The 15153-nt window shown below is 35.2% G+C and overlaps 1 protein-coding gene across 4 annotated transcripts in view; it reads left to right on the plus strand.

The window, feature by feature from the left end:
- The window catches only part of htr4 (5-hydroxytryptamine receptor 4), a 206455-nt gene that overhangs the window by 144577 nt on the left and 46725 nt on the right, over window positions 1-15153 (plus strand). For all 4 annotated transcript variants that reach the window (XR_007036322.1, XR_007036323.1, XM_047353630.1 and 1 more), the window contains exons 5-6: window positions 1959-2112; window positions 7137-7744. Coding sequence is in view for 2 of the 4 variants with exons in the window: in XM_047353630.1 (XP_047209586.1) it covers window positions 1959-2112; window positions 7137-7744 (762 nt within the window). In the remaining 2 variants the exon portion in view is untranslated. The remainder of the gene's footprint in view (window positions 1-1958; window positions 2113-7136; window positions 7745-15153) is intronic.

Raw genomic sequence — 15153 nt, forward strand, 5'->3', positions numbered from 1 at the left:
CTTTGCTAATTCATGAAAAGAATGAAACAAGAGCTGGTTGTTGCTTGTTGAACCAGGATTTGAGACTGAGCCACACATTACAGTTTAATTTGCTACAATAAGTTTTGTTGTTTTTTCTTACATAATTGGATGCCAGGGAAGCAGTCATCTTCCCAATAAGGCATTTTGTGGTTTAAATTTAAAATATGTTTTGTAGGTGTTGCTCTATGTCAGGAATTTCGCTACCTAAACCATACAGGACCAGATTAATTAGTAATTAAACAGAGTCTATAATGCCCCCCTTACCAGCTGGGTTCCACCTGCACATAGTTTCACTCAGGTTATATGCCTTACATATTTTAATCTTTATTTGTTTTTGCTGCAAAAATACACACTACATGCACTGATGTGGATAAATCAGGGCACTTTTCTAGTACTGCGCCCCACATGCGATGCAGTTGGACATTATTGTTGGCATAGCTGCAATATTCAAAGGCATAAAGACACAAATAGCCTGTTTGCAAACATACGCTTAAACATTGAAACATTGGGTCAGAAAGTTTGGTCGGTCTGAGTCATCTGTTCGGTTAACTTTGTCAGTTTCTGTGATCCAAGGACAGTTAAGCTCTGGTCTGTTCGCACAAACAAACACTTCCACACGCAGAGATGAAGCAGATTGGTTACAGTATGAGTTTATTTTATTTATTTATTTGATCTTAATGTCTTTTAGTCCCATTTTCTGTTGACTCATGCTCATGTGGCTTTTTTAACAATTTGTTTCTTGTATGCTTCCCTTCTTATTTCACACTGTTTACTCCATCGTCTTATCATATTTTTCTTTCTATCAATGCAATAAAGATACAGTATGGTTATTTGGATGCCATCGTCCCACTGTAAGCTTCCTGGGTTTAAAACTTACCCCAGGCCTTTATGCATAGAGTTTACATGTTCTCCCAGTGCGTGGTTTTTTTTCTTTGAGTACTCTTGCTTCCCCCCACAGGCCAGTGACATTTATGGTAGTTTTTCCTTTGAGTTTCTGGGATGAACTGATGACCTGTACAGGGTGTACCCCGCCTCTGGCCCATTGACCAATGCAGATAGGCTCTAGCTTGCCTTGACCCTGTAAGGATTGAACGGATATAGAAAATATATGGATAGTAGAAGTTATATGTTATGCAAGATATTATACAAAATGCAATGAAGTGCAAGGTGAACCTCATAAAATTGTAAATCACATAGTATAGTATATAAAGTTGGTGTAGTTTTACAGCTGATGGGCATTCACTGAATGTTTGTCAAGTATACAATGGAAATTGACTAAACCAAAATGTTTTTAATATTTAGCCCTGTAAAAACAATTAGTATCCTCCCACCACAAAACTCCACCTTTGATTCAGGGTACATCCAAAAATAGTACCTCCCTACCGGACGGGTTTTCTGTGGTGGATTTCTATTCTGATCTGAACGGGGTTCCTGCAGTAAAAACAGGTAGGTTAAATGAAATAGTAAAATTTAACAAAAAGGCAAGCCATTAATGCACTGTACAATTACAAAAACATTAAGGATAAAATATGAAATAAAAAAAGATGGTGAACAAAGTTTGTGAAAAATTAGTTTAGTCTATTTTTACTTTTACATGCAAAAATCTAATGCAATATTGGTAATGGGTTAGCAAGTTCTTGCAAAATGACTGGGAGAAGAATTTGTTTTATTTTGCCAAGAGAGTTCATTTAAAATGGAAAACCATAAAAAATCTGAGGAGCAGCCAACATCTTATGTTATTTTTGATAAACAAAATAATTTTCATTGGAATAGTGGGCCTCTGTTAATGGGATAAAAAAGATTATTGTACTTAGGTTAGGTTAGTTTAGGTTTATGGTAGCTTGTTTTCCTGTTGTCTGCTTCTGATGAACTGAAAAATCTGCAGTCTTTTGATTTCAGCTGATCCAATTTTCCTCCTTACAACGATTTCTCTGCAGGTACTACGCTATCTGCTGCAAGCCTCTGGTCTACCGGAACAAAATGACACCCATGCGAGTGGCTTTAATGATGGGTGGCTGCTGGGTCATTCCCACTTTCATCTCTTTCCTACCCATCATGCAGGGCTGGAACAGCATCGGCATCGACCACCTGGTGAGTTGCAGGAGTTCCAGTTACAGCTAGAAACAGTCTCATTTAAGAGTTTAGGTTATTTTTATAAATAGAAATGTAGTTGAATATGTTGAACATCTCAGTGGGAGTTCCAGAGCATAGAACTGTTTAGTAAAAATCACTGGAGGATACAAAGAAATTGCAAGGGAACAAAATTAGAAAAAAAGTCACACATACAGAAAGCCTTTCAAAACATTTTTTGCATAAGCGGTTAGTATCCAGATGCAACTATGAGATAAATTGTTGTCCCATGGAGCTTTGTTTACAAGATGGAAGAAATGCTTCATAGGTTGCCATGAAAACGGCATAAACATGCCAACAACTGAAACACTGACAACACAGACTCTCAGTTTTTGTTTCTTTGACTAAAATATAAATTATCTTTTCTGGATGGTAAGTGTCCTGTTTTTGCAATCCTTTTTTAAACATTTAATTAGAAGAAATGAAAGTATGAAACATGTTTTTTTTACTCTTAAATCAAAATCTTGTTTTAGAAGGTAGCTGGAAACATGATTATTTTATTATTTTTTTGCATTAAAAGCAACTTATTGAAATGTACATCTATGTTTTTTTTCTTTTCTAAACCCAACATGTACTTTAGGATTCCTGGTCTAACTATTTAAAAGGGGCAAAGAGATGTAGAACAATGAGCAGAATTTACTCGTTGTATGTCAGCCTGATTATTAATGCTGCTTGTGATCTGCCCTTTCCTCAATACACAATTTTGTTAAGAAAATGCAAATCGTGGGGTAATGACAAAATTGGTGGATTTTTATAGCAGTTGAACAACAGTGGCACTAACGCTGCAAAGTTATCAAGTGTCAAGTTATCCTAAATGACAACAATGGACAGCATTCCTACATAGTCTGGAAATTTTCCAGGCGTAGATAATTTTTTAATTTATATTTCCAGAATGTATTTTCAATCCCATTGACAAAAAGTTGTATCCATCCATATCATGGTGAGATTTGTAAAGGACTCAAACAGGAAACACAGGTAGCTGAACTAGACGCAAAAGAAAAAATAATGAACATAGAGTAAATAATTGAATTGGGCAAGACATTTTAAACATATATAAACAACAAAAAATGATCAGAAAACCAACACAAATGAAAACAAAAACCAAACAAACCATCCATCAATCCATTCTTGTTTTTGTAGGTTATATATTTAGGGGCTTTATATGTGTTTCTTTTTATGGTAAAGATGTTATTTCACGCATTATTTGTCAGACAACAATAAAGTACAGCCAGTATGTGAGTCAGCAAAATTGAAACACATATTATTTGACAAATTAACGCAGGTTTTGTGTTTTAAAAATACTAGATGTTGTTTCCAAGATAGAAGTAAATCAATCTCTCTACTTTCTCTGTCTTTTTGCCAACAGAAATTATGTCTGAGCTGCCTGTCAACATGGAGACTGGCCAGCTCAGTTTGGCCAAAGTTTAGCCAAATAACACATACACATATATTCTACTCCTTATTTCCTAATACACACTAACATGACTTTATTGCAGCTGCAATCCAATGTTAGCCCCATGGAGTGGATCTCTGAGGGTCTAATTATAGCTGTTGAAATATTCTGTGAAGCCAATTACTTTTGGCACAAAAAACAGCTCTGAAACTCAGCAAAACAAATCAAAACTAAGGTGACAAGAGACAGACTTTGTAACATCTCTGTGGTTGTTTATTCAATTCAATTCAATTCAAAAATACTTTATTAATCCCAAAGAGAAATTAAATGTTGTTGTAGCTCATATTATGAAGGTTTCCTCAAAGAGCTGTTGTAGATGCTGATGGCTGTAGGCAGGAAGGATCTCCTGTAGCGCTCCGTCTTACAGCAGATCTGAAGAAGCCTCTGACTATGCTGCCCTCTGTTATTGTTGGAGCTTTCAAGAATCCCTAGCTCCTACTGACCAGAGATGAGGTAGTTTTATCCTAAGTCACAAGACAAGTCAACAAGTTTTAAGTTTTGTTTGGTTTTGGGTTCTGTAATGATGTACCATAATACAACAGTAATATAGCATCTATCAGAGATTTTGCTGAACTCGTTATGTTGTATTTAAGTATTGCAGAGAATATAGGAACACAGTGGCAAAAAGACAAATAGACAAAGTTTTTTTTACAGCAGTGTCTGTACTGATCTGCTTTTCCATCAAACTAACTGCAAACATGGGCCTTTCTTTCAGAAACTCTACACTTCCTTCAATATTTTAGACATTTCTTTACTTCCAACCCTGACTGCATTCAGTTTGTTATAAACAGGCTTCTGCAGAATGATTGCAAGCTTTCTGAGTTATCCATGTCTTTGCATTGAATTTGGGGGAGCAGGTTCATTTCTAAAACATGCAGTTTGCCCCAATTTCAAAGGTTTGTGAATAGAGCTTAATTTGGTTCCTGAAATAAAACAGGAAAAATTTGAGCGCCACTCATCAGAATTGTTGGGCAGATATCAGATCTTTTCGTGGTATAATGCTTTGACATGCTAAGGGTTGAATAATGTTGAATATGTTGATTTTTTTTGTTTCCAACTGGCCTTTTAGAGCCAAATGGCCAATCTGCCAATTCCAAACACCAGCGGATTTGTCTGTGCATTTCTAGCCTTTGCAATGTTTGTCTGATGCCCCCACGTACATCTCTACAAGATCATAAGATGTGAGGCAAAATAATAAAGAAAAGATTTTGTGAATTTGTGTTATGTTTTCAGGCCATCAAAAAATTTTAACTCTATACTCTTACTGACGTTTCAGCTGAAATTATAAAGGGATTTTATTAAATGTGCAGAAAGTGATCTGAGCTTAATCAGGTCCAATTTTAGACATCTGGCCAAACTCTGAAATTGTATTTATTGTAAGTAGATATTTTTTGTCATTTAAAAAAAAAAATGAGCCCAAAATGTAAAAGTTTAACTTCCAATTAACACAACATACAATGTATAGAAACATGTGTCTCTTTGCTTTTTCATTTAAATGTCAGCTGACAGGAAGTCATTTTTACAGGGAGAAAAATTAAAAATACAATAAGATCTACCAGACAATGGTTGTCGTTAGGCAATCAATTTAAACCTTTGTCTTTCCAAGTTTAGGGATATTCAGATCTAACAGATAAATGGCTGTATAAAAAAGTAGACAGACATTTTTACAGAAAAGTAACGTAAAAATGTATGTTTATCGGGTTTATAACCCAACTCTGTAATTGTTTTGTCCGTTTAAGCAAGAGATTCAACAGCTTTGACAATGACTAACAAAACCTTTTAGATATCCCTTTTCACACAGGCCATTCACTGAAAGGAAAGGAGCTTCTGTCTGGGGAGGAAGATTAATTTTTTATTCATATCAATAAGATGAGTGTACCACAGACATGAAATGCTAGTAAAAGGGACATCACTCTGATTAGTGTTGAGATGTGGAGCATTATTCTTCTTCTGGAGCTGTGTTACACTGAATGAGCAGGGGAGGATATAGAATTTTCAACAGATTGTTTCAAGTCCAAAGATGTTTTATGTTTTAGCAGATCAGTACAGTTCAGAAGTTCAAGTTGTCATGTGCAAGCTCAAATACAAAAGAATGGAATCAGTGGAAAGTAAAAAAAATAAATACATTTAGATAATTTTTCTAACTGCCCTCATTCAATATAAAGTATGCATTCATTTTATGGAGAGAAATATACCAGATTAACAATTTTCCAGTGTCACAATTACTGACTTTCTTGCTGTCAATGATTTTTACAACCACCCTTTGTAAATTACTAAGCACTTAGTCCACTCCTGTTACATTTCACAAAGTAGGACCATAAGGACAAATCTATCTTTGATTATTCCCCTTTACATAATCTCGTCTGTAGTCTTAGGTCATTCTCTCTTCTCTTTAGTTTACCCTGCAGGTTTCCTATATGACTTAAGTCTGATTTCTGATATGCATAGAGTACTATTGGTTTTTTTGTTGTTTTACCCACTTGTATTGATTTGGCCATTTCATTTGGATCATCCTCTTGCTAATGGATTGACAATCCATTTTCAGACCTCCAGATTTTTATTTAACATCTCCTGGAATTTTAGGGTGTAATGAATCAATGTAGAGCCATACACTTTAACAATGTTTTCTGGCCATTTTGAAGAAAAACAAGTCCACATCATCACAGATCCTCCAAGATGCCTTTACAACAGACCCACCCAGAGTTTTGGTTGCTAAGAATCTTAATGTCAGTCTTTTCTGCTCATCGTCCTAAAGAATAGCTGTGTTAATTGTGTTACATTAGTTTAGTTTGAATGACTTGTTTTAAATTACCAACTGAAAGACGTTACAGATTTATTTTTCTCTACAAGGGGGAAAAAGGGAGACACCCTTAGCATTCAAACTTAAAATATCACTCTAAATGGTAACGACAGATTGCCAGGCCTGAAATTAATAAAAATTAGGGAAGTTTTGGGACTAAACAAATGCACCTCGGTATCATCTCTATTAAATGTTAGAACTATATGAACCATTCAACATTTAGAGTCAAAAAGACTGTAAGATTATCAAGGTTGTTAGGATATGTCGGTGTTAAAGGAATGTACAGTGGTATTTGACAATTGTAGAGTATATTTTTAAATAAACCAGCCAAAAGGAAGCTTGAAAATATAAAATAGAAGGGCAACAAGAGCAGATCCCTAAAGTACCCCAAAATGCACCTGAGCCATGTAGAACATATTATTGTTAATAGTGATGGCAACATTTCTGTTTGACACGTCACAATGTTTAATATTACTGATAACTACTGTATAATACTTAAATAAAAGACTGAAACTGAGCAATCTCCTCAGCACTCCATAGTTGATATTTACTTTTCTTTTACAGTTTCCTTACTATAATGTGCTTTAAAATCAAAGGAAGTTAAAAACAATGCTGTAATTCACATACATTCATAAAGCATGTTTTTTTTTTCCTATAGCAGCAGTATCTAATGTAAAATTGGTTGTTCTTTGTGTTATGTGATTTTTTTACTATTATTTATGTATTTGTCAGATTGAGCAGAGGCGCCACAATGGAAGCAGCAACTCCACTTCTTGTGTTTTTATGGTCAACAAGCCATATGCCCTCACATGCTCTTTGGTGGCGTTCTACATCCCTCTGGTCCTCATGGTGCTGGCTTACCAGAGGATCTACATCACAGCTCGAGCACATGCCCTGCAGATCAGTATGCTACAGCGGGCAGGTGGGGCTGGGGCCTCCACTCCTGGTACCTCAGGTGCAAGCCCGGGAGTGGGTGCAACGTCAGAGTCTGCTGACCATCAACGCAATCACCGTATGCGAACAGAAACAAAAGCAGCAAAGACTCTATGCATCATTATGGGATGTTTCTGCCTCTGTTGGGCACCATTCTTTGTTACCAATGTGGTGGACCCATTTATAGGCTATACAGTACCCGAACAGCTGTGGACCGCCTGCCTGTGGTTGGGTTACATAAACTCCATGCTGAACCCCATTCTGTACGCCTTCCTCAACAAGTCATTTCGCCGTGCCTTCCTCATCATCTTATGTTGTGGGAGGAAGAGGTATCGCAGGCCATCCATCATGACATCTGGCACTACCTGTACAGCCACACAGATCAATGGTTCAACACATGTACTCAAGTAAGTTCAATAAATCTTTCTATTGTGTGACTGGAGTTCTGTGGCACTGAGCATGAAACAGCAAAGGATTTATATTAAAGATCTCCATGTTTGTGCTTTTCAGACTTAGATTTTGCGGGGTTTTTATATCATAAAAGACATACATTTAATTATTATAGAACCCTATTGGTAGTTGGGTTTGTAATTTAGAGCTATTTTTCAATGACTAGTGACACTAAACTTACAACACAGATCTGGTGCTTAAAACATAGATCGAAAATAATAAAGATTGACAAGACCAAAATGTTGAACTTATATTTTCAGTGGAACGATTTAATTGTGCTTTTTTTTTTGTATGATCTTATTATTTTTCCTATACGTCATTGCTCTGATAATTTTATACAATGTGAAAAGAAAACATTAGTTTGTTATCTATGTTACTGTTGACATCATTTGGATAATAGAGATGGGAGATAGGGGCACTCTGCTGTGTGAACAGAATATCTTCTTTTCAGGTGTTATATAGATGACCCTTATTTCCATAAATATTCCTCCTAGTCCCTATGGGTTTAAATGATCTATGTATCATTAGCCTCCAAACCTATTTGAGCTCATGTTTCACAGTGATAAGGATATTATGTTCAGCATACTCCACTGTTGCCAGTTAAGTGGTTTTTTCTCTGTGTTTATGTCTTAATAAGAAGCTTACATTTGTTCATGAAAGGCAGTGCTTCACTTTAGCCTTTTCATGGCATCCTCATCATGTTTACCTTGACAGAGATTAATCGGACATGGGATGTGCACATGCAAAATAACAGTTACAAAAAAGGCACTTTGTAACCTTTGATCCCATCAAGTGTTTCAGCAGTGTACTCTGTCTAACGTACGCCATTTATATAGCTCTTTTTTTTTTTCTTTTTCTCTCATTATGCACTTTTCAGAGCTGTGTCTGGTAAATAACAAATTATTTGTGTCTTATTCAATATCATATTTACATACTGCGTAATTATCTGGCAGGGCAAGATAATACATCTTATATAATCTCCATTTGGTTGAATTATGTCTCATGGCAGGAGTCAGTATATGATAATGGTTTCCATTTCTAAGGAAAAGGTTATGAACTACATGCAAAATATGCATGCGGCTTATCTAATATTCTCTACTGGATTGTAAACTACTGCTTTAAAACCTCTAGATGGGCTTTTCCATCATATACAGTAATTCTCGTCTTTAAATACTTATGTGGAAACACAAAGAATTAACAGTGAGTTGTTTTCTAAGGGTAAAAAATTGCCAGTGATAATATCAAAAGCCAAGAAACTGTATTTACCACTTCCTCTATTCCAAAAAATGCTTCAATGTTTGGGACGCTTTTCTTTTTCCAAATAGTGGGTGAAAGTTTTTATCTTTTTATCTCGTTCAAATTGCCTAGTCTTAAACACTATGCTTTATCAACATTACTATTTCACCTTAGTAGTTTTATATTCCAGTAATGTAAACATAGTGTCAGCATATTTGTAATAAGTCGTTTAAGGGCCATTGTTTAAAACTTTTACTTAAAGGAGACTATTAGCGTCTTGAGGGTAGTTTGTCCAACAAATCAAGACACACGACTGCAGACAAAGCAGCAGGATTATTATTACCGGTACTAAAAGTTTGCCAGTAATGCAGTAGGTTATGATGTTTCTCTGGTTATTTTGTTATTAGTGTAGCATTAAAAATGTCCTTTGAAAACATAAAAACTTTATTATTATGTAACAGGATGCATTCCTTGGAAATACTTTTTTCTCTGTTTAAGTTAACTGATGAGAAATAGGTATAGAGTACAGCAAAGTTGTCATATACATTCATTTAAGAATTAATTCTATGCAGCCCTCTCTCTTTAGCTTATTAAGTGAATTTGCTATTTCATATACGGATAAATATTATTAAATTAATAACGTTCAAATTTACTTGTTAGATTACTTAGTTTAATGTCCTGAAATTCAAGAGGAGAACTGTGAACATGTGACCTTCATTTGTGACCTTCAGTTATTAATATACAAAATGTCATCTAGGTTCTCTGGCAGAGGTTAGTAATCCAACAGAAATTGATGGAATTACGGGATTTTCTCCCTCTCAGCTTCAAAGCATGTGTTTTTGGTTTTATTTTGTTGTTTTATTAACAAAATCAAAGCAAGTGCTGTTGGCTGATTTGACAAAAAAAGTTGGAGTTCTAAGTTTTGATGCATTTAATCAGTTTTTAAAATTCTGATTCTTTTTTTGACCAGCTGATCACCAATCAGGAAAAAAATGTCAACTGGTTTTTGCATTTCTGCTGTAACCGATTCCAGATGCACTCCAGATATTGAACTGCTGGCTGTGAATTTCCATCCATGGTTTCTAACAGCAGGGATTACCTGTGATACCTGGCAACGGTGAATGTGATATCATCTATTCAGCTGTCGCCAGGCTGCGAACATTACAACCCAGTGCATTTGAGGCCATCGCTAGAATCTTCAATGAATATATATATGTATATATATATATATATATATATATATATATATATATATATATATATATATATATATGTGTATCCTGTCATATTTTTTATATGACTGTATATAATGCGGCTGTGTCTTTAAATGAGGACTGTTGCAGGAGCTGTATTTATATTTAACAACATATTCTACAAGAATGTACATAGATAAGAAAGTGACACAGACAATGAAACTTAGACAAGTTCAACGTACCAATGCTACACAGTCCATGACTCTGTCCTCTCTGGTTTCCCACACAAACACAACTTCTCATCAACTGAAAAAACATTAAAATAATAAAAATGATGACACTTTTGCATGTGCTTTGAAATGTAGAATCTCAGGTAGGGGGAATTGACAGGGATAGTCACGAAAACAGAGTAAAACATGACTATTTTCTCTACAGGCTCAGTGAGACGTCCATTCCACTGGAGAGTTTTATTGGTTGGATCCTGTCTTATGTAGGCCTTGTCCCCACAGCCCATTACAGCGCATCCACTGAGCCTGTGAGAGTCAGAGCTTTTAAAATGCCAAGGGTATGTCATGGTGGCCCAAAATGGGTTTTAGCCTCCTCTTGAGTGAGACACCAAGGTCGAGTTATTGCCAGTAAGGCTCAGAGTGTTGAAGTCATGTCCCTGCTCACCTCTGTTGTCAGTTGGAGGAAGTAATGCCTTAAACAAAACCTCATTCATTGTATCCAATTACAGACACGCAACGCTGTTGATCCTAGTAATGATCTGAAAAATGAAGAATATCTGCAAACAATTATTAATATCTGCATCTGTTAGCACCCTAAGTGATGCTAACACATGCGTACTCGGTGAAATCTGATTTCAGTTTATTCCTCTTTAATTTTTAAGTCTGTTTCAAAGGGAATTTTAAGCAGGAGGAATATCAAAACTGAACAAAACTATCATGACTCACCTGTAAACAAAAGACTGGGACGATGAAGCGTGTTCTGTTTACATCGCATCTGCATAATGTGGAAGCAGAATGAGAAAATAACAACATCAGACCACAAAGTAAAATAATAAATTTCTTCTATTTTTTATTAGAATTTAAATTTGTTAACTAGCGAAACTATGTTTGTATATTCTGACTGCACATACATAGAAAGAATTGATATACTTTAAAAAAAAAAGGCTGGTTTTCTTTCTGTTATTTATTTTTTTGTTTTACTTTTTATAACTGTTTTTTTTTTTTTTTTAAGCCAGGTAACTATGTCCAGAACAGATAGTTGACATGTATACAGTTTACAGATATTTGACTGTAGACTGAATGGAGGCTAAATTTGATCAAAACATATTTTATTTTTTAATCTCTAAACAGTTTCATGAATTTTGATTAAGCTTTGTGTTTAGACTAACCAAAATATGTAAATACTACTCATACAGCATTCAAACCTTTGGTCCAGATAGGTGCTTTTTTAAAAAATAATTAAAATAAATAAATAAAATTGGTGTTGAGAAGTAAAAAATATGTTTCGCCTAAACATATTCCACAAGGTTCAGGAGTGTGATCATAGTTACATAAGAAAACCCTGAAAGTGTTCAAAAAGGTTAGTTAAGGACTCTGTGCAGGTCAGTTAAGTTTTGTGGGTGTGCTGTCCATATTTAACCTTTATGTGAACAGGTGAGGCAATTGAGAACCAGTTAGTAGTAGGGCTGGGCAATAAAACCATACAGATATACATTGCGAAATAACTTTTCCTCGATAGAACTATGAAACATGGTCGATAGACTTTTCGATAGATGGCGTTCATCCAGGTTTTCACAAAAATACGAATAGCCAATGATAATAAAAGTTACTCCGTGCTGGACCAATCATGTGGCTGGAATACAGAGACGCAAAGTTATGTTGATGCAGACAGCGCAGTTGCAGCCAGATGTGCTAAGGGCTAATGTTTGTGCAGCTGCAGTCTCTTACTTCAGGTAACAGGTAGGACTGACATCACTGGAAAAACATGAAAAGAAAATTTGTGCCTCGAAAGAAGAAAAGAGAGAAGACACAGCGAACGACATCATTGACAAGAAGTCGTGTTTAGCAGTTTAGTCGTGTGGCTATTTTGGCTATTTAAAGTTGGACAAAAAAAGGCAAAGTACGTGCGCTGCAAATTACGTTCAGCACATGTTCCGACAAAGTCAGGGTATACCACCAATCTGTTTTACCACCTGAACCAGTGCCACAATGGAGCACGCAGAGTGTAAAACATTACAATCCCAGACAGGAGCCGCCTCCTTTCTTCTCCCTGTCTCTGAAAACAACACGTACACCAGCATCATAGAGTCGGCTTTCTCATGCCTTATGATAAAAAATCAAAGCGACAGAGAAATCGCAAATGCATGAGTTTATTTTATTGCAAAAGAAGATTTTAGTTTAAAATATACCTCTTTAAACTGTTTAGACTTTTACTGTCCGGTCGGTGCTACAGAGTGCTGTCTGCTGAAACCAGCCACCACAGAGACAGTTTCTCCCCACAGGCTGATGCTCTGATGAACACTTGAAAGTCAGAGTCCCAGAACAACACCCTGCATACTTGGACTGATCTCACATTCTATTCTATTGTAAAGTCAATTGTGTATATATGTACATTTAAATACATATTTTATTTTCATTTATATGACAAAAAAGAAAAAAATTCTTCACTGAGAGCAAAGGGTACCTGAGTCAAATTCCTGGTTTGTGTCACAAACGTGGCAAAAAAGCTGATTCTGATTTTATTTATCCAAAACAGTTGAATAATGTTCGATGACATGTTCAGGATTTTAAAATAAAATCTTGAAATCAAAAATAACCTTCTGATATCTTCAAATCTGACTTAATAGTACTAGGGAACATTAAAGATAGACAAAAATAGTGATTTGTTTTATATCGTGATATATATTGATATCGACTAGTATATTTATTTATTTATTTATGTCAGACAATGATTTCAGACAATGACACACAACAGTAAATAAATAAATCAATTTCAGAAATGCTTATAACAAACAAACAAATATCCAAATACCATACAAAGAAGTGTTTGGTAAACATTAAATTAAATTAAATTTCCAGTTCCAAATAAATTAAATTAACTTAAACACAAATAGAAACCAGTAAAATAAACATTTTCCAACAAGCAAACTTGTCAGTATATTTAACCTGAGATCTGACATTGATTATTAATTAATATAAATTGTCTGAAAAGGGGTATGAAGAAGTAAAACTTATTTTTCATACCCCTTCTCCCTCTAATTGCACTTAAATTAACTTTGAGTAACCTTCCTAATTAACATATATATAAAATATTATCGTGATAGGATTTCTTTCCATATATCACCCAACCTTAGTTTGTATTTATAATGCCAACCTTGGGAATAATTTATTTAAGTAAAAAGCACATACCAAATGCTACAAAGATACTGAGACAAATTTTAAAATGTACTGCTGTTTTTAGGAGAGGAGAGTTTTTTCAGATTTTGAGATGAATGTTCAAATTATTCTCTAAGTTGATTAAAGGTTTTCCTTTATCAACCTTGTCCCTTCAGAGTTTAAAGAAAGGGCTCATAGCATCCATTTGCAATATAATGCAAGTACGTTTGATGGGAACAAGTTTAGAAGAAGAAAAATAAAAGAAATTAACGTTTTTAGACACCCTGGAATGTCAGTCTTCCCACCCTGTCACCTGATCAGAAAAAGCAAAACACCTTACTGTGGTCTGGATCTTGTTGTGTTACCTTAAAGTAAAGCAGAGAGGATCTCTGGACATACAATTCTCACTGTCCTATCTCTTACTCCTTAGACCAGATCTGTTTTCCTTTGCAAACAAATATATTTATGTCAGTGTAATATCTCTAACCAAATGCCCTGTACACATGTGAGTTTTTCAGACAAATGAACAAGATTGAGTGTGTGAGGGATGTGTTCAGGACCGCTGTGAGAAACTAAGCTCATAGCAAATTAGATGCAGAAGGTTTAAATTTAAACTAATAGTTGTTGTAATATAATCTTAGGCTATCAAATATAATTGACAGATAATGTGCCCCTTCTAAGACTGTATTTAAGTTCCAAGCCAGCAATGACCACACAATTTTTCATTTTCATTTTCTTTTATTAAGCGCTTACAGGGAATAACAACAGCTTCTGAGAAATTTACTGAGTGGTTATTCTTGGATCAAACCACCATTATGTTAGGAGACAAATTTTTCAGTTAGTTTTCACAATAAACTCTGAGTTATTGAATCGTTATATATATGCCTGCAGCACTCCAAACACAACATTGAAATGCATGTTGGTCATGATGAATCAGCCACTTGAGCTGGCAAAGTAAAGGAATGATATATGAAATCTCCATTCTCTATGGCATCTTAACACTGTTCATTATACACTCTGTCACAGACAGTAACAGGACGCCTCCTGAGTATTTATAGTCTCAGTGGAGTCATTTATCTAAAAACAGTCAGTCCCAAGAAAACAAAGCATATCAATAAGCAATTGTTCAGTTAGTGGTAACAAAAGGAAACGAACAGATGATGAAATGGATAATATGAACACAAAGGAGAGGAAGAAGTGGACACGTAAGACAAAAGAGAACAACAAGTTCAGGAAAAAAGAAAAGAGAAGAAAGGAAGGTGGAAAAAAACAAGAAAAAGGAGAAAAAGCAGACATGACAGAAGGATGGAATGAGGGTGAAATCAAAGCAGAAAGTTTAACAATGGGACACTACGACGGTAGGCGAATAAATTTAGATAAAATGATGAAGTCAGTAGATGATATAATAGGAGGTCAAGATGAAGGTGAAGAAATGGAGAGAAGTATGAGGAAGGTGACATACATGCAGAGCAGGGTTGACTTGCAGGTGTTAGAGACGGAAAAGGACAAGGAAAGGAGATTGATGCAGATAGACCAAAAATGGACAAAAATAAT

This window comes from Girardinichthys multiradiatus, chromosome 23 (genome assembly GCF_021462225.1).
Source record: "Girardinichthys multiradiatus isolate DD_20200921_A chromosome 23, DD_fGirMul_XY1, whole genome shotgun sequence".
NCBI classification, from domain to species: Eukaryota; Metazoa; Chordata; class Actinopteri; order Cyprinodontiformes; family Goodeidae; genus Girardinichthys; species Girardinichthys multiradiatus.